This window comes from Callorhinus ursinus, unplaced genomic scaffold, assembly GCF_003265705.2.
Source record: "Callorhinus ursinus isolate GAN/ISIS: 27379988/994484 unplaced genomic scaffold, GSC_fseal_2.0 scaffold9, whole genome shotgun sequence".
Classification (NCBI taxonomy): Eukaryota; Metazoa; Chordata; class Mammalia; order Carnivora; family Otariidae; genus Callorhinus; species Callorhinus ursinus.
Window position 1 is genome coordinate 19,615,986 of NW_027397071.1, and position 25,606 is coordinate 19,641,591.

A 25,606-nucleotide genomic window follows, 5' to 3' on the forward strand; every position below is an offset into this window, starting at 1 on the left:
GAGAAGCAGGCTCCCCACCTAGCAGGGAGCCCGATGCGGGACTCGATCCCAGGACCCTGGGATCATGACCTGAGCTGAAGGCAGTCGCTTAACCATCTGAGCCACCCAGGCGCCCTTTGTGAATACTTTTTAAGATGCCCTTTTACCCCTTTCATCTTTATGCCCCGAACATGTCACCACTATAGTGTGGCCTCCAAATGGTTCTCTTTGCTTGCTGATTTGTATTTTTCAAATTCATTTTTCTTATATTTTTCTAAATCTGATTATATCACTCTTCAACTTGAAATCTCAGTAGCCCCCCGTAATCTAGGAGACAGTGGATCTGGTTTGGCACAAAAGCCATGACCTGATATCACCTACCTTTTCCCTCCTTCCCTTCCTCCCTTCCTTCCTTCCATTCTCTCTTCAGTATTTATTGATCTCCTATGTTCTGGTCATTATCTCAGGCACTAGAGCTCAAAAGTAGACAAAGCAAGGTGCTTGTTCTCATGGGGCTTACACTCTAGTGATAGGAGGCAGACAATAACAAACAGTAAACCAAATACAGAATATGTCAGGTGATGATAAATTCATTAGTTGTTTTTTTTCTTTTAAATGGCAGTTTAGTGATGTGTACCTAGCACATCTGAATGCCTGAAATAGATTTTTTTAAACATGATTATTGTCTAGTCCATGTGATAAAGTTATTTTCAAAAAGAATTATGTAATAATCAGTAATAAAAATTATTTTGATTCATTCCTATAAAACAAGACATTGACAATTGAAATAATTTCAATATTAAAGATATAGTTCACCGTGTCACTGTTTTAATTTTAATTTGAAACACAAAAACTCCTCATAGCTGCCCAGAATTACAGAGTTGAAGTAATTCATACTGTGTCATGTCTATCTTTTATCAATTCCAAATCAACCATTTAAACATTAGAACATGTAACAGTAAGGGGCGGAGACACATGCCGCTTATGAGCAGTTGGAACAAGGAATGCTTATAGCTGAAGCAGCCTGTGCCAGTGGCCAATGTTTAACTGGAATTTCCCACATTAACTTCCCTTTGGAACCCAATGTTTATTGAAGAATGGGTAGTAAAAATGGGACAATTTAAAGCTTATACACATACTACTAGAACTCTAAGCAACCATAGTGATTCTTTAGAATTTAGATCTACCAAAGATTTTTTGGGAGGGCAGGGAGACAGAATACCAGTGACATTGTTGAGAGCAGCTCATGGTGAAAATACAAAACAGGTTTATTTTAATCAGTCTTATAACTTTTAAATAGTCTAACTCAATATACCCCCTTATGGCCTGCACCTGGGTTTGGAATTATGCTGGTAAGGGAATAAAGATGATGGAATTTGGGGCTTGAGCAACTCATAAAATGGAATTGTCTGAGGGCCTGTGTTAAGATGGAGGACCCAAAGTTTAGTTTGGGGCATGATAAATCTGAGATGCCTATTAGACATCCAAGTGAACCTAAAGGTCTGGAATTTAGGTCTGAGGATAAAAATGTGAGATTTATTGCATGTAGATGGCATTTAAAGCTCTGAGACAAGGAGAAATTCATCTAGTGCTCAGGGAATCTGACTGCATGGCTATGGTGTTCCTGCTAAAGCCTCCTGCCACCGTTCTGCTTCATTTGCCATTCCCTGAACACAGTATGCACTTCTGTCCCCCTCCCCTTTCTCTTTCTCCTCCTTGTCATTTTCTTTGTCCTCTGATGCCTTCCCTCTTCACTTCACTGAAAGTTGATCATTTGTCACATTTCACCTATCTGATTATCTCATCCCATAATAAGCCGCCCCTTCTTTGAAACACTCTGGTTCACATTGATATTTTACATTTGTCGAACAGTACTGCGTCTGTGTGTCTGTCTCCCTTCTGTCTGCTGACCTCATCCACTGGTGAATAAAATATGTCCCAATTATAACTGTCCACATTCACCTCTCTGTGGTGCCCAGAGCATTATGATGACTTTGAGATAGTGTGGCTAGAGCCCACAAGTCAGCTTAAGAGATTTTGATCTCTGACCTAGGCCCAAATTTACTCTTAAATATAATCTTATATCCTAACTAGATGGAAAGCTCCTTTAGCATAGGGCATTGATTTTATACTGTTAAATACGTTGTATTTTCTGTAGCACTGAGCGTGGTATCTTGCTAATTGTTTTATGTATGAAAATTAATTGAATGGTTAAGTTCTTTAGTCACCAAAGAATGAAGAATCTGCATGTGCACTTTGGAAGACTTGGCACTGAATGATCCGTGAGCTTCATCTTCAACAATTACTTATTTTACAAATTTATTTACATAATCCCTGGATATATCTCTTTCATTGTGTGTACTACATTCTATTGTAATTATCTGTTTATGTAACTTTCTCCACCAAAAGGAGAGTATATTGAAAGTGGGAATTTGGTAAAATTCACCATCAAGTCACTGCAGCTAATGCTGTGTCTGGCACTTTGTAAATGCTTATTGAATAAGTAGATAACTGAATAAATGAATTACTCTATGTTCATGAAAATATATAGCCTTTTTATTGCTACAAAACATTGAAGAGGTATTTGCCCTTAACTTTGGTACTCTATAAACTGTTACACTGTTGAAATGATTATATTTTAGGACTCATTTTTTTTTAGGTGCAAACAGCAAGTGCTGATATTAAATAGGATTACTTTTTAATGACTGTATCCTTTTGGGACACCTATTGCTTTAATAGAAGAAGATTGGTTTACTATAAAAAGTGTTCTATAGATCACATGAACTAATCCCATAAAATCCTAAACAGCATGGTAATACAAAGTTCAGATTTGAGTTTGAACCAAGCTAGTGGTTTATTTGTGGAATATATATGTATGTGTGTCTATGTATATATATATATTAAACACTAAAAATAGTTTCAGCTAATTTTTGTGTTTTTAAGACTTTTTCATAGGAATTCATAGGATTGTTAGTAGATAATTCAACTAAATAATAAACTTAAAAGTGTTGGAATTACTTTTGACCAATTGTCTATTTATTATTTGTTTTCCATTGTTTATATTTATTTACATATCATTTGCTACTGTTTCTACTGTTCACATAATATTGTGTCATGCATGTAAAATTGGGATGTTCTCACACTCATGTGATACGAAAATACTCTTAGAAAAGGTGCTTATTCCTTTAATACTGATCAGTATAGACTTGTTGCATTTTTTAAAGATTAGTGATTTTTTTCCACAAATGCTTCTTTTTCTTTTCTTTTTTTTTTTCCCCCAGTATTTCTGAAATCCCTCAGTTCCGGCTACCATATGATGCAGTGAATTTTGAGATTGAGCTTATGAAGGACCTTGGTGTAAAGGTAAATGAAAAACATAACACATGTGTATTGCTCAAAGAGAAAGGAGTAAGCTCTACACTGAAGATTAACAGCAAAATGTCACACATTTTAGGAAAGAACAATTAAAAGCTACACCAGGCAGAAGCAGAAAGATGCTTCTCCTTGCTTAGGGCATTTGTCTGTCTACTGTCTGAATGCCAGTAGCCTGGAAAAGGGCAATCAATAGTTCTCATCTGGCACGCCTGCATGTGATTAATTGTCTGTAAGAAACAAATTCCTAAATTGCTTTAGGGGTCCACTGCAGCTAATAGAAGGATTTGGTTTCTTTAATCACATTTTTTTCATGCAAGTTGTATGCACTCTGAAACATTTGTATTTCATAATTTGAACCATAATTTCTTACAGAGATTTATTTTATTTATTGTATGTATAATGTCAGTAGTTTTAATGTGATAATCCTTTCTTAACATAAGCAGCAAATCAGTGTGGTAGAAAGCAACAGCTTTGTGTTTTTCATTATTTTGTGAAATAAATGTTCTTTTAAAGATGGTCAAAAGTTAACATTTATACTTTGACAACTTATAGATATTCCTATTCCTTTCTATTAATTAAGAGTATTATACTCTGGGTCTTCACTTGAACATATTGCTATTTTTGTTTCAAAAATGTTAATTATATATAGTAGATATATACAGTATATTAATAAAGTAGTGTGATTTACATAATACATTCTGTAAGTGCATGCAAAAGATATTTTGAAAAGTGATTAACAAACTCGTGGCTCTTCCATTTAGAAATAAAAACTAAAATAATCAAAAGGGGAAACACTCAAAACAATTATTTTGTGCTTTTACACTTTTAATTACATTTTTTTTGGCAATGGTTGGGATGAAGCATTTGTGCATAATCACTAAACAAAAAACGTTATAGCAAGTAAGTACACAGAACAAATGTGCACAACTTTATGAAAGCTTGGCATTCAAAAATCGTGTTCAAAATAGATCATTTAAGGATGATTATTTGATTTTTTAAAATATATTCTGAAAAGTTCTTTAAATGTCTTTCATTCTGAATACAGGCTCCTACCTAAATCTCATTAAATAAGGAAAATATTTATTAGGACTTCAAACTAATATATCAAGTGTAAACTAATATATTGGGTGTTAGTACCAATTGAAGATGAATCAGTAATGTATTAGGTGTTAGTACCAATTGAAGATGAATCAGAAATTAATTTAAAGCACTTCTCAATTTATCTTATAAGTAATTGCAAAATCATATTCAATTTTTGCAGTACCAGATATATTGCATAAATTAGGGCTTACCCATTACTCTCATTAGGAAGCCCATCAAGGACATAGTATTAGTGAATGTACTGAGTGCCAGAAAAATATACATTTTAGCTTTAGTCATGCATCTTTCTAATTTTAAGTCAGATAACTTTGACAAAGTCAATTAATATCCCTAGATTTGGTCAATATCTGTTGAAAGGTAAAAGTGTGTACTACCATTTATGTAAGACATAAACTTACCTGCTTTTCTATGCAGAGAATATCTCTGCAAAGAGAAGAATCTGATAGCATAAGATTGCTTTTGGGAAGGTGTGGGAAGGATTTATTACCATTTTGAACATTTGATTTTTAAACCTTATGAATTTAATATCAAGAAAAAATTAGAACCTAAATTATTATTTTTTTAATGAAAATTTCATTTATTTGAGAGAGACACAGCGAGAGAGGAAACAGAAGCAGGGGGAGTGGGAGAGGGAGAAGCAGGCTTCCCGCTGAGCAGGGAGCCCGATGCGGGGCTCGATCCCAGGACCCTGGGATTACGACCTGAGCCGAAGGCAGACGCTTAACGTCTGAGCCACCCAGGCGCCCCTAAAACCTAAATTAAAGAGGAGGTTAATACTCTATTGTCTACCTCTCAGGTTGTTTTAAGATGAGAAAGAGATATGTATTAAAACTTGCTTTGTTGTTAAAATTGAATTGTGTGTATAATTACAAGGAGAGACAGCAATGAGATTCTGTTTCAGTTTTGAGGACTTGCAGTTTTTATGACTTAACTTTAGCCATAAGGAGATACATATTTTTTAAAAAGGTCTACACCTATTACCTCCTTTTTCTCCTCGTCAGATTATTCTTAACGTTCCTTCTGTTTCTACTTCTCAACTAACATTTTATATTTTTAAGTCAACAATAATTTCCTGGCAATGAAGTGAATTTTGCTCCAGGTTCGTACTGTTTGACTCCTGGGCAGCATATGACACATTCTCATGTATGTCTGTAGGTGTCTGTCTGTCTGTATATGTGTATTTTGGCTTCCATGGTCTAGCATTATCTTGGTATTATTCAATTTTTCTTTCTGATAGGTTTGTTTCATTTATTCAACAGATAATAATTGAGAATTTACTTTGGCCAAGTAGTCTGATAAGGACTATTCTAGAACCATTCTTTCAAACTCCAGTCCTGTATTCTTTTCTTTTTTTTTGGTAAGATTTATTTATTTATCTTAGAGAAAGAGAGACAAAGAGAGTGAGAGAGCACGAATGGGCAGAGGGGGAAGGGGACAGGGATAGAATCCCAAGCAGACCCCCCACTGAGCATGGCGCCCAACGTGGGGCTCAGTCCCACAACCCTGAGATCATGGCCTGAGCCAAAACCAAGAGTCAGATGCTTAACCAACTGAGCCACCCAGGAGCCCCAAACTCTAGTCCTATATTCTGAGTAGTTGAATGAGCACATCTATCATTCAAATAACATTAACTCATCATACCCAAAGCCAAATTTAATTCATCTTTACTCCCAACTATGTTCTTAGTTAAATTTACTGTTGAATAATTTCAGTTTATTTCATATCTAATAGCTTGGTTATTCTTAATTTTAAATTTTTACATTTTTCTAGTCAGATATTGTCAATATATGAGACTTTTATCTGCTCTCTATTTGTACATTATGTATTTTTTCGTCCACTATTTCATTGGCTGGAATCTCTAGTATGTTATAAAAGAGTATTAATACATGGCATCTTTTTTTTTGTCTCTGAGATAACATTTTTAATCATATTGAACAGATACTTTATTTTTCTAGACTTAGAATATTAAAATGTTGTTTATTTTTATATTTTAATGGTGGAAGGGTGTTAATTTTTTAAAATGCCATTTTAAACATCTCTCCCACTCCCCCTGTTGTGGTCCTGCTCTCACTATCTCTCTGTCAAGTAGATAAATAACAAAAAAAATCGTTAAAAAAATAAATAAATAAAGACCTCATGTTCAGTTAATGTATTGAATTAGGGTTTGTCTACCTCTCAGATTGCATTCAGGAATGTATCCACTTTGCTTTCTGGAATGTATCCACTTTGCCTTCTGGAATGTATCCACTTTGCATTCTGGAATGTATCCTCTTTTGCACTGTTTTATTATATCTGTACATATACATTTGCTCTGTCTGTCTTTTTAAATATTTTCTTTTTCCTATATTTATTTGTGTAATTGATATTAAAACTGGAAATATAGCAGGGGATAGTCAAATACCGTTGCTGTCCTTACAGAGTTTCAAATCTACTGAAAGCCTGTTTTTGTATGCTTTATTTATTTGTGTTTGTTATCTTTGTGAGGTTTAGGTAATAGAATTATGGTAGCCTTATAAAAATAAATTTCCAGCATTTTATTATTTTCTTATTGGTAAAAATATTGCCAGCATTTTATTATTTTCTTGTTGGTAAGAATATTGCCTTGAGACTTATCTATTTTACTAAATTTGAAAATATTGTGTTTCTGACCTCAAAGCCTTTTTACAAGAGATGGAACTTTGACCTTTTTTTAAAAATTTGTTTTAAAGTTTATTTATTTAAGTAATCTCTTCACCAAACGTGGAGCTCAAACTGACAACCCTGGGATTAAGAGCTGCATGATCCACCAACTGAGCCATTTAGGTGTCCCTGAAAAATTTTTTTTTAATGGTTATCAGTCTTCTCACCTATTTCATTCTCATGTCAATTTGCCAATATATATTTTCCTAGAAAAATTTGTTTCACCGAGACTTTTGGATTAATTAGCGTAGATTTAAACATGTTATCAACTATACAATAAAAATATCTCATCTGTGCTTCAGATTATATTTGCTTTTGCATTTCTAAACTTATACATTATATTTTCTTAAGTTTTTTTTCTTGGTAAGAGTAGGTAGTACTTTCTCTAGTTAATGTATTCTTTAAAAGAACCAGCTCTGTTTTATGTTTTCTTATTCCCTAATTAATTCTTTCTTCCTGCTATCCTTACACTTATTTATTATTCTTTTTTAATGTCTTGAGTTGTATACTTTTTATTTTTCCAGGTTGAATAATTAAACCACTTTATAATATTAATTTCTTTTTGAATAAACCCTTGTCAGCATCTATATGTTTTCATTAGTATATTATTGTTCTTTTTCTTCAATAATTGTAGTTTTGTTTTGTTTTTTCCTTATACACAGAATTGTTTAGGGTAATATTTTTATTTGTTCATGTATTCTTGTGATAGACTTCAAATTTTTGTTTTTTTATATTTTACTTATCAGTATATATACTTTTTAAATTCTCAAGTATACTGTTTATTTGGCTTCAAATCTAGTATAATAAAATTTATTCTTTAGAAGAAATAGCATCTTAGCTATATTTTTATAAAATGTCTTTATTTTATAATAAAAATTTTAATATAGATCACTGAAAATTATTTTTAACCCTAGCAGACTTTAACAAAGTCTTTTATGATATTTGTGTTAGACAGGGTCACTAACTTTTATATTAAATACTCTTTGTTTTGCAATTCAGAGACTAGATGGATATAAATATTTTTGTTTCAATCTTGACAGTATTTCTAATGACTTCATTATTAAAAGCTAAAAATGTAAATCTGCATAAACATCTTGTACTTTTCTAAATATTTTTAATCATCATACATTACATCATTAGTTTTTGAGGTAGTGTTCCAAGATTCATTGTTTGTATATAATACCCAGTGCTCCATTCAATACATGCCCTCTTTAATACCCATCACCAGGGGCACCTGGGTGGCTCAGTTGTTAAGCGTCTGCCTTCAGCTTTGGTCATGATCCCAGGGTCCTGGGATCAAGCCCCACATCGGGCTCCCTGCTCGGTGGGAAGCCTGCTTCTCCCTCTCCCACTCCCCCTGCTTCTGTTCCCTCTCTCGCTGTGTCTCTCTCTGTCAAATAAATAAATAAAGTCTTAAAAAAAAAAAAAAAAACATCACCAGGCTAATCCATACCCCCACCCCCCTCCCCTCTAGAACCCTCAATTTGTTTCTCAGAGTCCATAGTCTCTCATGGTTCCTCTCCCCTCCGATTTCCCCCCCCTTCATTTTTCCCTTCCTACTATTTTCTTTTTTTTTTTAAATACATACTTTATTATTTGTTTCAGAGATACAGGTTTGTGATTCATCAGTCTTACACAATTCACAGAGCTCACCGTGGCACATACCCTCCCAATGTCCATCACCCAACCACCCCATCCCTCCCGCCCCCCACCAGTCCAGCAACCCTCAGTTTGTTCCCTGAGATTAAGAATTCCTCATATCAGGGCACCTGGGTGGCTCAGTCATTAAGCATCGGCCCTTGGCTCAGGTCATGGGCCCAGGGTCCTGGGATCGAGTCCCACATAGGGCTCCCTGCTCGGCAGGGAGCCTGCTCCTCCCTCTCCCACTCCCCTCTGCTTGTGTTCCCTCTCTCACTGTGTCTCTATCTGTCAAATAAATAAATAAAATAAGAAAAAAAGAATTCTTTATATCAGTGAGATCATATGATACATGCCTTTCTCTGATTGACTTACTTCGCTCAGCATAATACCCTCCAGTTCCATCCACGTTGTTGAAAATGGCAAGATTTCGTTTTTCTTGATGGCTGCATAATATTCCATTGTAGATATATATCTATACCTATATCTGTATATAGATATAGGTATATATATATATCTATATACAGATATAGGTATAGATATACCACATCTTCTTTATCCATTCATCTGTTGATGGACATCTAGGCTCTTTCCATAGTTTGGCTATTGTGGACATTGCTGCTGTAAACATTGGGGTGCACGTACCCCTTTGGATCACTACATTTGTATCTTTAGGGTAAATACCCAGTAGTGCAATTGCTGGGTTGTACAGTAGCTCTAGGAACCTCCATACTGTTTTCCAGAGTGGCTGCACCAGCTTGCATTCCCACCAACACTGTAAGAGGGTTCCCCTTTCTCCGCATCCTCACCAACATCTGTCGTTTCCTGACTTGTTAATTTTAACCATTCTGACTGGCGTGAGGTGGTATCTCATTGAGGTTTTGATTTGGATTTCCCTGATGCTGAGCAATGTTGAGCACTTTTTCATGTGTCTGTTGGCCATTTGGCTGTCTTCTGTGGAAAAATGTCCGTTCATACCTTCTTCCCATTTCTTGATTGGATTATTTGTTCTTTGGGTGTTGAATTTGATACAGTCTTTATAGATTTTGGGTACCAGCCCTTTATTTGATGTCATTTGCAAATATCTTCTCCCATTCTGTTGGTTGTCTTTTGGTTTTGTTGACTGTTTCTTTTGCTGTGCAAAAATTTTTTAACTTGATAAAGTCCCAGTAGTTCATTTTTGCCCTGGCTTCCTTTGCCTTTGACAATGTTTCTAGGAAGAAGTTGCCGTGGCTGAGGTCGAAGAGGTTGCTGCCTGTGTTCTCCTCTAGGTTTTTGATGGACTCCTGTCTCACATTTAGGTCTTTCGTCCATTTTGAGTCTATTTTTGTGTGTGGTGTAAAGAAATGGCCCAGTTTCATTCTTCTGCATGTGGCTGTCCAATTTTCCCAACACCATTTGTTGAAGAGACTGTCTTTTTTTCCATTGAACATTCTTTCCTGCTTTATTGAGAATTACTTGACCATAGAGTTGAGGGTCCATTGGTGGGCTCTGTATTCTGTTCCATTGATCTATGTGTCTGTTTTTCTGCCAGTACCATACCATCTAGATTATGACAGCTTTGTAATAGAGCTTGAAATCCGGAATTGTGATGCCACCAGCTTTGCTTTTCTTTTTCAGCATTCCTCTGGCTATTCGGGGTCTTTTCTGCTTCCATACAAATTTTAGGATTATTTGTTCCATTTCTTTGAAAAAAGTGGATGGTATTTTGATAGGGATTGCATTAAATTTTGTAGATTGCTCTAGGTAGCATTGACATCTTCACAATATTTGTTTTTCCAATCCATGGGCATGGAACATTTTTCCATTTCTTTGTGTCTTCCTCAATTTCTTTCATGAGTATTTTATAATTTTCTGAGTACAGATTCTTTGCCTCTTTGGTTAGATTTATTCCTAGGTATCTTATTGTTTTGGGTGCAGTTGTAAATGAGATCAACTCCTTAATTTCTCTTTCTTCTGTCTTGTTGGTGTATAGGAATCCACTGATTTCTATGCATTCATTTTATATCCTGCCACTTTACTGAATTTTTGTATGAGTTCTAGCAGTTTTGAGGTGGAATCTTTTGGGTTTTCCACATAAAGTATCATATCATCTGCAAAGAGTGAGAGTTTGACTTCTTCCTTGATGATTTGGATGCCTTTGATTTCTTTTTGGGGTCTGATTGCTGTGGCTAGGACTTCTAATACTATGTTGAATAGCAATGGTGATAGTGGACTTCCTGTCATGTTCCTGACGTTAGGGGGGAAGCTCTCAGTTTTTCCCCATTGAGAATGATATTTGCTGTAGGTTTTTCATAGATGCCTTTTGATATTGAGGTATGTACCGACTATCCCTATATCTGTGAAGAGTTTTGATCAAGAAAGGATGCTATACTTTGTCAAATGCTTTTTCTGCATCTATTGAGAGGATCATATGGTTCTTGTTCTTTCCTTTATTTATGTATTGTATCACATTGATTGATTTGCAGATATTGAACCAACCTTGCAGCCCAGGGATAAATCCCACTTGGTCGTGGTGAATAATTCTTCTAATGTACTGTTGGATCCTAATGGCGAGTATTTTGGTGAGAATTGTTGCATCCATGTTCATCAAGGATATTGGTCTGTAATTTGCCTTTTTGATGGGTTCTTTGTCTGGTTTTGGGATCAAAGTAATGCTGGCCTCGTAAAATGAATGTGGAAGTTTTCCTTCCAATTCTATTTTTTGGAACAGTTTCAGAAGACTAGGTATTAATTCCTCTTTAAATGTTTGGTAGAATTCCCCTGGGAAGCCATCTGGCCCTGGGCTCTTGTTTTTTGGGAGATTTTTGATGATGGCTTCAATTTCCTTCGTGGTTATAGGTCTGTACAGTTTTCTATTTCTTCCTGGTTCAATTTTGGTAGTTTATGCATCTTTAGGAATGCATCCATTTCTTCCAGATTATCTAATTTGCTGGCATAGAGTTGCTCATAATATGTTCTTATAATTGTTTGTATTTCCTTGGTGTTGGTTGTGATCTCTCCTCTTTCATTCATGATTTTGTTGATTTGGGTCATTTCTCTTTTCTTTTTGAGAAGTCTGGCCAGGGGTTTATCAATCTTGTGAATTCTTCCAAAGAACCAGCTCCTACTTTCGTTGATCTGTCCTACTGTTCTTTTGGTTTCTAATTCATTGATTTCTGCTCTGATCTTTATTATTTCTCTTCTCCTGCTGGGTTTAGGCTTTATTTGCTGATCTTTCTCCAGCTCCTTTAGGTGTAGGGTTAGGTTGTGTATTTGACCTTTCTTGTTTCTTGAGAAAGGCTTGTATTGCTCTATACTTTCCTCTTAGGACTGCCTTTGCTGCATCCCAAAGATTTTGAACAGTTATGTTTTCACTTTCATTTGTTGCCATGAATTTTTGTAATTCTTCTTTAATTTCCTGGTTGACCCATTCATTCTTTAGCAGGATGCTCTTTAGCCTCCATGTATTTGAGTTCTTTCTGACTTTCCTCTTGTGATTGAGGTCTAGTTTCAAAGCATTGTGGTCTGAAAATATGCAGGGAATGATCCCAGTCTTTTGGTACTGGTTGAGACCTGATTTGTGACGTAGGATGTGATCTATTCCGGAGAATGTTCCATGGGCACTAGAGAAGAACGTGTATTCTGTTGCTTTGGGGTGGAATGTTCTGAAAATATCTGTGAAGTCCATTTGGTCCAGTATGTCATTTAAAGTCTTTATTTCCTTGTTGATCTTTTGCGTAGATGATCTGTCCATTTCAGTGAAGGGGTTGTTAAAGTCCGCCACTATTACTGTATTGTTGTCGATGTGTTTCTATGCTTTTGTTATTAATTGGCTTATATAATTGGCTGCTCCCGTGTTAGGGGCATAGATAATTTACAATTGTTAGATCTTCTTGTTGGATAAACCCTTTAAGTTTGATATAGTGTCCTTCCTCATCTCTTATTACAGTCTTTGGTTTAAAATCTAATTTGTCTGATATAACGATTGCCACCCCAGATCTCTTTTGATGTAAATTGTTTTCCACCCCATCATTTTCAATCTGGAGGTGTCTTTTGGTCTAATATGAGTCTCTTGCATATAGCATATCAATGGGTCTTGTGTTTTTATCCATTCTGATTCCCTGTGTCTTTTGATTGGGGCATTTAGCCCATTTACATTCAGGGTAACTCTTGAAAGATATGAATTTAGTGCCATTGTATTGCCTGTAAGGTGACACTTAATGTATATTGTCTCTGTTCCTTTCTGGTCTATGTTATTTTTAGGCTCTCTCTTTGCTTAGAGGACACCTTTCAGTATTTCTTGTAGGGCTGGTTTGGTGTTTGCAAATTCTTTAGTTTTTGTTTGTCCTGGAATCTTTTTATCTCTCCTTCTGTTTTCAGTGAGAACCTGGCTGTATATATATTCTTGGCTACATATTTTCCTCAGTTAGTGCTCTGAAGATATCATGCCAGTCCTTTCTGGCCTGCCAGGTCTCTGTGGATAGGTCTGTTGCCAATCTAATGTTTCTACCATTGTAGGTTACAGACCTCTTGTCCCGAGCTGCTTTCAGGATTTTCTCTTTGTCTTTTAAACTCGTAAGTTTTACTATTAGTGTGAGGGTGTTGACCTCTTTTTATTGATTTTTAGAGGGTTTCTCCGTGCCTCCTGGATTTTGATGCCTGTTTCCTTCCCCAAATTAGGGAAGTTCTCTGCTATAATTTGCTCCAATATACCTTCTGCTCCTCTCTCTCTTTCTTCTTCTGGGATCCCAATTATTCTAATATTGTTTCGTCTTATCGTATCACTTATCTCTCGAATTCTGCCCTTGTGATCCAGTAGTTGTTTCTCTCTCTTTTTCTCAGCTTCTTTATTCTCCATCATTTGGTCTTTTATATTACCAATTCTCTCTTCTGCCTCATTTATCCTAGGTGTTAGAATTTCCCCCCCCTTTTTTTTTGAAAATTTTAATTATTTATTTGACAGAGAGAGAGAGACAGTGAGAGAGGGAACACAAGCAGAGGGAGTGGGAGAGAGAGAAGCAGGCTTCTCGCAGAGCAGGGAACCTGATGTGGAGCTCGATCCCAGGACCCTGGGATCATGACCTTAGCTGAAGGCAGATGCTTAATTACTGAGCCACCCAGTCACCCCTAGAGTCTCCATTTTTTATTGCACCTCATTAATAGCCTTTTTGATTTCGACTTCGTTTGATTTTAGTTCTTTTATTTCTCCAGAAAGGGTTTCTCTAGTATCTTCCATGCTTTTTTCAAGCCCAGCTAGTATCTATATAATCATTATTCTGAACTCTAGTTCCAGTATCTTACTAATGTCCGTATTGATTAGGTTCCTGTCCGTCGGTACTGCGTCTTGTTCTTTTTTTTGAGATGAGTTTTTCTGTCTTGTCATTTTGTCCAGAGGAGAAGAGATAAATGACAGAACAAAATGCTAACAGGTAACGACCCCAAAATAAAAGAAAAAGAAAAAAGAATATTAAATATGATCCAGCTGGTGAATAGATCAGTGCCACACACTAGATTTTGGGTGTATTTTAGTCTGTTAGAAGAAAGTGCCTCCTCCAATTCTAAGAAAGGAAAAGTTATATATGTACAAAAATAAGAGTAAATATGATGAAAGGATGGAATATGAATGTAAAGATGAAAATTAGAAAGGATTTTATAAAAGGAATTTGTAAGATAAGAAGTTGGTTCAAAAAAGAAAGAAGAGAAATGAAAAAAAAAAAATGGAGAGAATGTGATCAGGCAGGAGGCTAGAACGAAGCCATACACTAGAGACTAGAGATTTAGGGTATATTTTGGTCTTTTAGAAGAACTTGTATCCCAAAATTTTAAAGAGAGAACAACTGATATATATATACACATATATATTCCAAAAATAAGGTTAACTACAATGAAGGGATAGAATATGACTCTAAAAATTAAAAATAGATTTTTGAAAAAGGAATTGATAAGATGTTGGTTGAAAAAGGGAAAAAGAGGAATTAAAAAAATAGAGAAAGAAAAAAAATTAACTTTGAAAGACTAAGGAATCAGCGGGAACAAGCCAAGATTTCTATGTGCTGTATTCTCCTAGTCCTGGTGTTCTGCTGTTCTCATTGTTCAGTAAACTTGATATCAGTTGGCTCTTCTTGCTGATCTTCTGGGGGAGGGGCCTGTTGCAATGATTCTCAAAGGTCTTTGCTCGAGGCGGAATTGCCCCGCCCTTGCCAGGGCCGGGCTAAGTAATCTGCTCAGGTTTGCTCTCAGGAGCTTTTGTTCCCTGGAAGCTTTCTGAACACCTTCGGAGGATGAGAGTGAAAAAGACCACCTCCCAATCTCCCCCCCGGAGGAGCCGAGAATGCGGGGCCCCACTCTTCAGTGCGCCCCCAGAGAAAAGCAGTCAATCACTCCCGTCTCCCCGGTTTCCGGCTGCACTCCGTGCTCACCCGGCCTGTGACCAAGCGTTTCTATCTCTGGCACCTGACCCCGTGTGGAGTCTCCAAACCCAGCAGATTCCCATGGTGTTCTCCCGTGCCACTCCTCCCGGGATTGGAAGGGGCGTCTCTCCGGATCTGCCGCTTGTTGGGTCCCTGCTGGAAGAGCAGTGGCCCGACTGGGCCATGGATCATGGTTTATGGCAACCCCGTGCTAAGAGCCCACTCCTCAGCTCCATCTCTGCAGTTGGCTTCCCTGCTCCGATTCCTGGGACCTCTGCAGCACTGAGGCACTCCCGGTCTTTCTGTGACCCCGAGGGTCCTGAGACCACACTGTCCAGAGAGCCTCAGCGGAGCCGACTTCTAAAAGTTCCGATTTTGTGCTCCGCTGCTCTATCACTTGCCGGTGTTGGCTGATGGAGGTTCCCTCTCCCCACGGTCTCTTTTCCGGAATACCGCCTCAGATTCACTTCTCCGCATGTCCTACCTTCCAGAAAGTGGTTGCTTTTCTGTTCAGAGAGTTGCTGCTATTCCTTTCTTTGATCTCTTGTTGAGTTTGTAGGTGTTCAGAATGGTTTGATAGCTATCTAGCTGAATTCCTAGGACCAGATGAAATTTAGGTCTCCTACTCCTTTGCCATCTTGCTCCTCCTCTCTGATATTTTTATATTTGACATTTCTCAAAATATTTTGATAGAATTTAATTAAACTTAATTTACTAGGCATGTCTTCTCTTCATAATTTGAGTGAAAATACCTAACTCAGATCTCATTCATGATAACCTCTCTACAGCATCTTGTTTCTTATTATAGTTATTTGAAGCATTTCTATTATTGGATGTTATTGGAAAACTAATATAAAATCATATCATAACTACTAGAAGGAGAGAAATATGTATATCGATATCTGACAAAATAATTTTTGTGTCTAAAGAAAGCTAAATATTATTTTTAAAATTCTTCCATCTGATCTCCTATCTTAGGGGTTCTGGAAATATTTTATCTATTTAGCCAAATATTCTATCAAAAATGTGAAGAGTGGTGCGCCTTGGTGGCTCTGGGTGGCTCCGTCATTAAGTGTCTGCCTTCTGCTCAGGTCGTGATCCCAGAGTCCTGGGATCGAGCCCCACATCAGGCTCCCTGCTCAGCGGGAAGCCTGCTTCTCCCTCTCCCACTCTCCCTGCTTGTTTTCCCTCTCTCACTGTGTCTCTGTCAAATAATAATTAAAATCTTTAAAAAAAAATGTGAAGAGCATGTACACTGTTATCTGTATTTTTAATAATGGGTATCATATATTTCTTTGAAGAAAGAGTTATGCTCCAAAAAAAAGTTGTAAACCTTTATCTACATTACAAATATTATTATATATATGAAGACATATTATGGATGTGTAAAGAAAGTTCCATGAAGTCCCAAAGGGGATATTAGATGGAACTTTGGCTCAGGGTTTACTATATTTAGCCCTTATATTGGAATAATAATAATTCTTATTCTGAGCTTGAATTGGAGTGAATTTATTCTGAATTTAGCTAAGAAGCTTGAGTACTCAGTCTTGTATTATTAAACCACTAGAGGAAAGTACAATATATGGTGGTAATCCATGTTTAAAAAAATCAAGATGAAAAAGTATTACATGTATAGAAGTACAGAGGAATAAAAGGAACAAAAACACAAAGAAAATGTTCCTTCCCCATGTGATATTTTCCTAGCATGATATTTAACAAATAATATTAGGATTTCATAGTATATCAGCCACAGGAATGTTTTCGATATTTGTAATTGTCTTATAATACTAGTTTTAGTTACATGTTACACATTTCAGCTCAGTTTCCCAAGGCATAATATAAGCAAAATTTTAACTTTTTTTGTCAAAGAATCTTTCTCCTTGTTCTTTCTGACTGAGAGTTAATTATTGATTAGATGACAAATGTTTGTTGAGTCTGAGGCTTTTAGAAAAGGGAAATTTGACTGGATTCCCCAGCACAGACAGAGAAGAGTTCTCGTGCCTGTCACTCTACTGCATCTTGTTACTATTGCTCTGTCTCATTTGCATCATGGAGCTACTGCCCAATGATGGCTATTATCCATCTTTCTTACAACGTTCGTCCACAGTATAATAAAATCTTCCTGGTTCCAGTCCAGTATATTAACACCACGAGTGAAGCTACTTGTGTTTCCAGTTTTCAGTACACTAAAGTATAATTCAACTTTTTTTTTGTTCTTCCCTAATTGCATACTATTACCTACTAAGGTGGAAACAGGCTGTAGAAATATAAAATATATGTACTTTTTCCTGTACATTATAAACTCTAGTAGAGTGGAAGGACTGCGATGTCTTTGTTTTCATTTGATAAATCACATAGCACCACTACTAAACTAAACTGCTGTGCAAACACACACACACACACACACACGACCTCGGGAAGGATGGGGGTCTTTTCTGAATCTTTTTGCTGAGGCAGTAGATAAACTATCCCTAAAGTCAGGGAGTCTGAGGATCACTTCCATGAATTAACCTTCAGCAGGGCATTCCACTGCTCAACTCTGGAAATTGCATTTTTATTCTATTTGCTAAAACTTTACTTAGAGGGGCGCCTGGGTGGCTCAGTCGGTTAAGCAGCTGCCTTTGGCTCAGGTCATGATCCCAGGGTCCTGGGATCAAGCCCCACATCAGGCTCCTGGCTTGGCAGGAGGCCTGCTTCTCCCTCTCCCTCTGCCTCTCTCCCTGCTCATGCTCTCTCCCTCTCTCTCTCTCTGTATCTCTGTGTCTCAAATGAATAAATAAAATCTTAAAAAAAATTTATTTAGAATGTTTGGACCTAGTGTTCTTTTATGTCTTGCCTTTATTGTATATTGGTAATAAGGTTATTTTTTTAAATAAAATAAACAGTAGAACTTTCTATATGATCAGAAATAGTTTATTATATTAAAGAAAAAATCTATTCTTTAAAAATTAGTATAAATTGAAATTCAGAAACTTCAGTATTAGATTATTTCATAGTGTTTAATTCTAATACAAATACACACTATTAGATACTACAGAGCACCTTTAATAGTACATGTTTACTTGATGTTTTAATTTGTTCTATGGTATTTGGTATGTTCCAGAGTTCTGAATGTTAGTTATTAATCTCACCTTGTTTGTCCTCTGCTTATAAACTTTCAAACACTTATTCTATCTCCCAGTACAAAAGTAGAATTAGTATTTTAGGAGAGCAGAATGGCCCTTTATGATACAATCTCAGACATCTTCTCCTACTTTCTCTTTCTATTCTTTGCTTTGCCCTTTATATCCCAGAAACACTACATTTTCAGTAGGTCTTCACATGTAATGTTTTTCTATACCTTTGAAGATGGTGCCAGTTCTGCCTTTCATTCTCCTTTCAACTCAGAAACGTAAGAGCAGAGCTGTTACTCATGCTGGCTCTGCCGTTAGACGGTATATGCGATCTTGATAAGGTTGTCTAAGCCCTCTTGTTCCTTAGTATTATCATCTGTAAAATGAGGATACCAATACCACTTCATAAGGCTAATCGTGAGGATTAAATGAGTCCATATATGCGTATTTAGAAGAAAGCCTTGCACTTAGTTAAGTACTCTGGGCAGGTTATTTTCAATTATTGTTTCATGGGTAAAATTTGTTCTTCCTCTGTGATTCAGTTTAGAGGCTTTTGTTTTTAAGAACATGCTATCTCAGGACCCAAAGAAGCCTACCAGGGGTTATGCTTCCTTCTCTATGGTGGTAAATGAGAACAAAATTGCAGCAAAATATTTTACTTCAGGGAGAATATAATGCCATACACCTAACAAGCAGACACCTAAACTTCTCTTAAGTGGCTAGTCCTTGATCTTCTTAGGATTCATTGTCTGCCCTCTCAGTGCATGTGTCTTAACAAAGTCTCCAGCACACTAGCCACCTCTTGCTCATGCTGTCCAATCTGCATGGTGTTCTCAATGTAATGGATCACTATGATTTCTGTGGGGTGGCCAGATAGTTTCAGATTACATATATTATTACAGGGGAGAGTTGACGTATTCCTGAGGCAAAACTGCAAATGAATATTCTTATCCTTCCCCTGTGAATGTGAACTGTTTCTGATTCCTTTTTCTCAGAAGCAGGATGGAAGAGTATACCCCATGCAGTGTACCTGTGGCCTTATTAATCTGCTTTAGCAATAATACCACATCTGTCACAGAAACTGCAATCAGGGGTACTCTTTGCTTGAGACTGCAGTAGTTTACCGTTATTCTTCAGGAACCATCTGGTCTCAGTAGGGGCCAGACTGGTGAATTACAGAGAAGTATAACATGGACCACCACCATCTCTCCCCATCCTACCCACCCCCAGGATATGGTAGTGTGTTTGATTTACTCTCTTGACTGGGGTTTCAGAAGTTCTCTGGCCTTCCCAATTATTGTAGCCGTTATAGGTCTTACTGCAGAGACCAGTGAGTGACCCAATGTAGGGATTACTTCAACTGACAAATATAACAGTTTTGCTTATGCAGTTGAATACTGGGGGAATAATCACTACCTGGGGCTGTGATCTCAGTGGTCCCACTGAGAGCCAGAATTTTCCCGGGGTCCATTTTTTACCTTTTCCCTGCAGTTCCCCACTCTTGCATCTCTATGTATCAATGTCCGTGAAGAATCTGTGTCCCATGTCCTTGAAATGTGTGATTATTTCCCTTTCTCCACTGTACAGTCACCTGGGTAAATGGCCATAGTTCCCTCTGTAGAGGGACTAAGGGAATCATTAGAGTATTAATTTGACAGGATGTTGCAGGGTCGTTCTTCCTGGGGACTTGGCCACCCTCTGCAGTTAGTAGGTTCCAGATCCGAAAATTGGCTCATGTCTGGGAACTGAACAAAGTATCGTGACTTGTAATAGTGTTGCCTACCCTCTGCCTCCCAACTCTATTCATCTTCCCTGGACAATGTCCTCTATAAAAATTCTTTCTATTATTTTAAAAAAGCCCTATTAAAATCCTGCTACCTCTTTTTATTCTCATCCTGTGAACTCAGCCATAATGAATCTCTCTATCCTCTTGAATTCCTGTAGACATGTGCTGATCACACTTTGTTTTATATTATATTTATGTACATTTACACAGATCTTCATTATACATTGGGGCAGAAACTGTGTCTCATTTATCATTTTATTGTTTAAAGTGCCCCACATAGTGCCTTGAACATATTAATCAAGCTATGAAAGTTTACTGACTTGGTTTTAAATACACTAGCTTTTCTTCTACTTCATTAAAAGGCAAAACTGCAGTTAGTCCTTAAGCAAGACTATTAGTGTTCTACTTGTATACTGTTTTGTGTATCTAAGCCTATATACTAAAAGACAAAAATATGTCCACATGTATATGGAATTTTTTATATATCGAGTTTCTGTTCTTTTGATGTTAAAGTTTTATTTAATCAAATGCCAAAATATCATTATTGAAACATTTTTTTCTTACAGATAATTTGTGGCAAAAGCCTTTCAGCAAATGAAATGACTCTTAGCACTTTGAAAGAAGAAGGGTACAAAGCTGCTTTCATTGGAATAGGTGAGTAGCTTACTTTTAAATATTTTTTCTTTGTAATTTTTAAAAAGTCTTCTGACAGTGGCCAGAATAACTGCCTGCAGACATTTCCACGATAGAAGTTATATCTGTTCAGAGAGCAGACAGGAATGAGTGGCTAAAGAAAGTTTTCTATTTATAACTGTGTCGTCTCACCTTCATTACGGATTGACTTTGGCAAGACCATTTTTAAATTTCCCCATTCTCTCCCCATGCCTTCATTACTAGTGAACATCTCTAAGACACAAGATGTTTTTCAGTCATGCTATGGAAGCTCAGAATTTGGGATTAACCATGTATAGATGCTGTAGTTTTCTCTTTCTGATAAAACCAACTGGCTAACTATACAATAAAGAACAGAATTGGCTCGGGTTTTGTTTGTTCTATTCATCTTTTTTCAAAATCTCCTAAAGACTTTTCATATTTAGCTGAATTTTAAAGATGTTTAATTATACTTTTGGAAGTCACATGGACAATGTAGAGCTGCTAAGGCACTTCACCTGTATCATGACTGCATGTTTTGTCTCCATATCCCACAGAGATTGAGTTGTCTAACATTTTTTCCGTCCACTTATTGTTTTACTGAAAGACCAGAGAGAGCAAAGAGTTGATTCAACTTAGTCTTTGTCTCAGGAACTTTGTATTCGTTCTTTCCTGTCCCCATATTGGGGACAGTTATGGCTTACAAAATGAGTAAGTCCATCCTCTTATCTTTCAGTTTGTCTTTCCTACAGTTCACACGCCTTAAATGTGAATAGCTAAGTTAATAAAGCTACATGAGATGAAACCTGTTCCACTCCTTTAAGTGATGGGTTTCGTTTTTAAAGGCACTACATCAACTTTGGTTTTACTTTCAATGTTACATTTGTATGGTAATTAACATACAAGAAATAACATAAAGAAACATAAAGTTAGGCACCTAGGAAGTATATCTACTAATACCAGCAATTTTGAATCAATAAGTTGCTGTTACTTTCAGTAAGTATAGGTTCAAAGATGTTTTGTGAGTAATGAATGGAAAATTTAGTGAAGCAATAGGTATGAAATTTTGGTGATGTTTTCAAATAGCTATTTGTAATTCACCATTGTGGTTTCCTAGAGCGGTTGTACAGAAAAGAGGTCTAACGTTAATGGAATGGTATATGCTAATGCAGTTTTGTGATCTCTACGAATGTTGTCTACAAAGAATCTTTGTACTGGAAAGATAGGGTCCAAATGAATAATACATTGAAATATCTCCAAATTAACTGCATAATCAAATTGTAACAAAAATTTGGAACGATTAAGTGGTTTATCAGTCTAAGTGGTTTTAGCCATAGAAATATCTTCCATCTGTTAGAATCAATAATGTTTTAATTTTTTTATTTCATTCCATTAAATCCCCTTACATATGTTACTTAATAATGCCACATCCATTCACAATACTCCATTTTACTCTGCACCGAGGTGTGAATTCTGCATTTAACATGTGGAGGCCTTTCATATTTATGTTGCTGTGCATTTTCATGCTGGGGAGTGAATCTTTTGACATTTTGGTGTAGTGATGTATAGAATGCAGTTATGTTCTATTTCAATATTTTATATGAAATATATACAAGGAAATTTCATCTTGTCAAAAAAAAAGCTTCTGTCTATAGAAGACAAATAGCATTACCTCCAGGAATTGTTTGACACTCTTGACTGCCGAGTTGGGAATTTATGACCTTTCATAAACTGCCTATTACTTGGACAGCCTCACATCTTTACATACTTTTGTTTATTAACCATGCTTCTATATTGTAATTAAACTTTACTCACTTCATCTACCTTTTCCCACTGAGTTTGGAGAAGTCAATTTTAGAATAGGGCTTCTATATTATTTAGAATATAGGTTTGGCCACTTTTAGAGAGGAAAATAAGGTTTAAACAAGATAAATGTTTAGTCTCTCTTATCTAATAGTATGAACCATCCTCAACGCTTGACTTTCATCTTTGGTCAATAGGTAGCCACTGTGCCCACATTCCTGCGAGCAAAAATGGGAAGTAAGAAAGGGAGCTCCTTTCCTTTCAAGTTTATGACCTAGAAGTTGCACATATCAGTTTTGTTTTTATCTCATTGTCCACAACCTGGTCACATAAACATGCCTAGCAGCAGAGGATGCTGGGAAATATAGTCTCTAGCTGGGTGAACAGATGCCCCCATTAAGCTTCTATTACGATAGAGAAGGGGATATGTGATAAAAATAGAGAGTGAAGAGAAATAAAGGTCTCTCTGCCATAGGTGTGCATCATCGTTGGTATTTGACACTTGGATTCTTTATTCAGGGAGCTTAGTAAAACACTGAATAGCAAAGAATACATTCTGAACTTAGTGCTTAAATATTGGTTACATATGTCACTTAATGAAAATGGAGTATTTTCTCTTTCTGTAGTTGGGAGTATTATTTATAGATCTTATATAAGTACTGTCCATTCGATGTTAGTTTGTGTAAAAGAAAAAAGGCTTTATTAAATATGACTTATCAAGGACAGCTCAATAAATCCATTGCATTAACAAAAATATATTCTCATGTTTCCTGATTTTTAACAATATGTATGATATTGCTGGTGAAAAGTTGCGCACTTTTAGGTTTTTCCCTAACTAATGCTAACAGAGTCCATTAAAGAAATCATTCACACTGAATATACATCATTTTGAGACTTACATCTTTTTACCCATGACAGCTTTAGTTTCTTCTAAGTGAAATAAAGATAAGTGATACAAAGCTCTGTATCTTTTTCTAACTGGAATGAGTTGTTTTGAGACAATTGGGATTTCTCAAAAGACTAAAATTTTGTTTTTGTTTTTGTTTTTGTTTTGTTTTTAATAAAAGCACTTGCAGAGTGTGTTACTGTCAATGTTCAGAAACAGAGTTAGAACATCCACTGTGCAAGACTTTTTCAAAGTATTTGGTGATTCTCTCTGGTTAGTATTGAAATCAATATAATGTATTGCAACCATCGTTCCTTTTTTATTTTACAAAACGAACACAAAAGAATAGGAAATATCTAAGTGTGTTGCTCATGGGTAGGGTAAGTGTTAATTTGTGAAAAATGTTTTCAGTTTGATGTGTATTTGTTTTTGGTATGTGTGCTTGCACATGTACCCTGCATATTACAAAAAATATATATATTTTTTAAATGTGGCTTAATAGTCAGTGTTTGAAAGCCACTCATTTATGTTGTAAAGACCCTGAGGTACTAACTGCCTTTTTCCCATAGCATGCCCCACACCTATCAGTAAGTAACTGATGAGTGAATTATATAAGTATTTAATGCTTGCAATGTTCTAGGCACTATGCTGAGAATTAAAAATACAGAGAAAACGAATTCAGTTTTTAGCTTAATTTTAATCTCAATCAGGAAAATTATAAGAGATTCAAACAGAACAATAGTATCATATAATTTGAGGAGTGTGATGTGGTCAGAGTGGGCTGGACATGAGTATAGTTTTTTTATTTAAGTTCTTTGGGTGATTATATTCTAGAGTCAGGTTTTAGACTCTAGATGACTAAAGAGTTGAATCTTTAGCCTTTGCTCCAGAGGAGCACATATTCTTTCCCTTTTCTAGTAATTTACCTCTGGTAGTCTCACAAAACATAGCAGTGGTGAAAAGATGAAACAAACATGTAAGGGAAGGAACATCCACTAAGACACGCCCAGATAAATGGGAAAACTTTGTATATTCTCCTGATGAGGTTTTTTGGTTTTCATTTTTTGTTTTTTCTGAATTTTTGTTTTTAATACTTGGGGGAGAGAGAGGATTACAGAGTAAATAGTAAAATCCATTATTGCAGTCACAATAGACACAAAGGGAGCAGGAACCTCAGGAAAATATTATAGAGATAAATAGTCACTGTCTCACCGCCAGATGCTTAAATTTGTATGTACCCCAAAGATTTCTCTTGAATTCACTTCTCACTATACCGTTTCCTTACCCTTACTGATACTGAACCACTGCTGTAGCCTCCTAACCAGTTTCCCCGGACATCATTATCCTTACAGCAGAAATAGTGATCTTTCTAAAATGAGATCTCATGATGCCATTCCCTCATTAAAACCTCTCTCCTTTGCCATAGCTTCCTATTTCCTTTGGGATAGAGGAAAACCTCCTTAAAATAAGACTTTCAGGGCTCCTCATGATTTGGTGAACAACTTATGTCTCCAGTCACTTTACTCATTAAATTGTGTGTTTTGAACTGTTTTCAGTTTTACCTCATCTAAAATTTTTTTTTCTCACTATTTGGACATGGTGTTGCCTGGACCTACAACTGTCATTATTTTCTTATTTAAGTTGTTAGCTTACATGTTCTACTTTTTTCTACTTCATGTAGTACTCTTCTAATGATCCAACCCTACCCTCCCTCTTTAGTCTGGATAAATGAAGCTGCTTCCTTACCCTAATTCTCACACCACTGTGTTTTTGTTCCCTTTCTGAATGTCCAGACTAGACTTTATACTTTTTTATAGCACTTCCCTGTACTAGTAAATGCAACTAAAACATGGAAAGTGGATTTTATAGAGGAGGTAGGAAAAGCGTAACAAATGCAAACATCTATATTTCAACATCAAAAGCTGTTAGACGCAGTGACTGAAAACCAACAAGTTATTCCATGAGACCTGCCTACATTGAGTTGTCCAATTTAAGGATCATGAACATGGGACCTCATACTCTGGAAGAATTTTTTTTTTATACTTAGCCTCACTTTTCTTACTGTTACCACCAGTTGGCTTTTTTCCCCAGTTACCATAAGAAAATATTATTTTTTTAAATATGATGATTCTCAAATATTTTAACAGCTGAAGAGGAGATAATTACAATTAAGAAAGTCCACTGAGAAGCTGTGGTATTAAAT

General features: G+C 36.2%; 1 protein-coding gene across 2 annotated transcripts in view; it reads left to right on the forward strand.

Annotated features, from left to right (window-relative positions):
- Positions 1 to 25,606, forward strand: part of DPYD (dihydropyrimidine dehydrogenase) — a 798,492-nt gene that overhangs the window by 235,482 nt on the left and 537,404 nt on the right. For both annotated transcript variants that reach the window (XM_025872261.2, XM_073896265.1), the window contains exons 7-8: positions 3,261 to 3,342; positions 20,630 to 20,717. In XM_025872261.2, the coding sequence (XP_025728046.1) occupies positions 3,261 to 3,342; positions 20,630 to 20,717 (170 nt within the window). The remainder of the gene's footprint in view (positions 1 to 3,260; positions 3,343 to 20,629; positions 20,718 to 25,606) is intronic.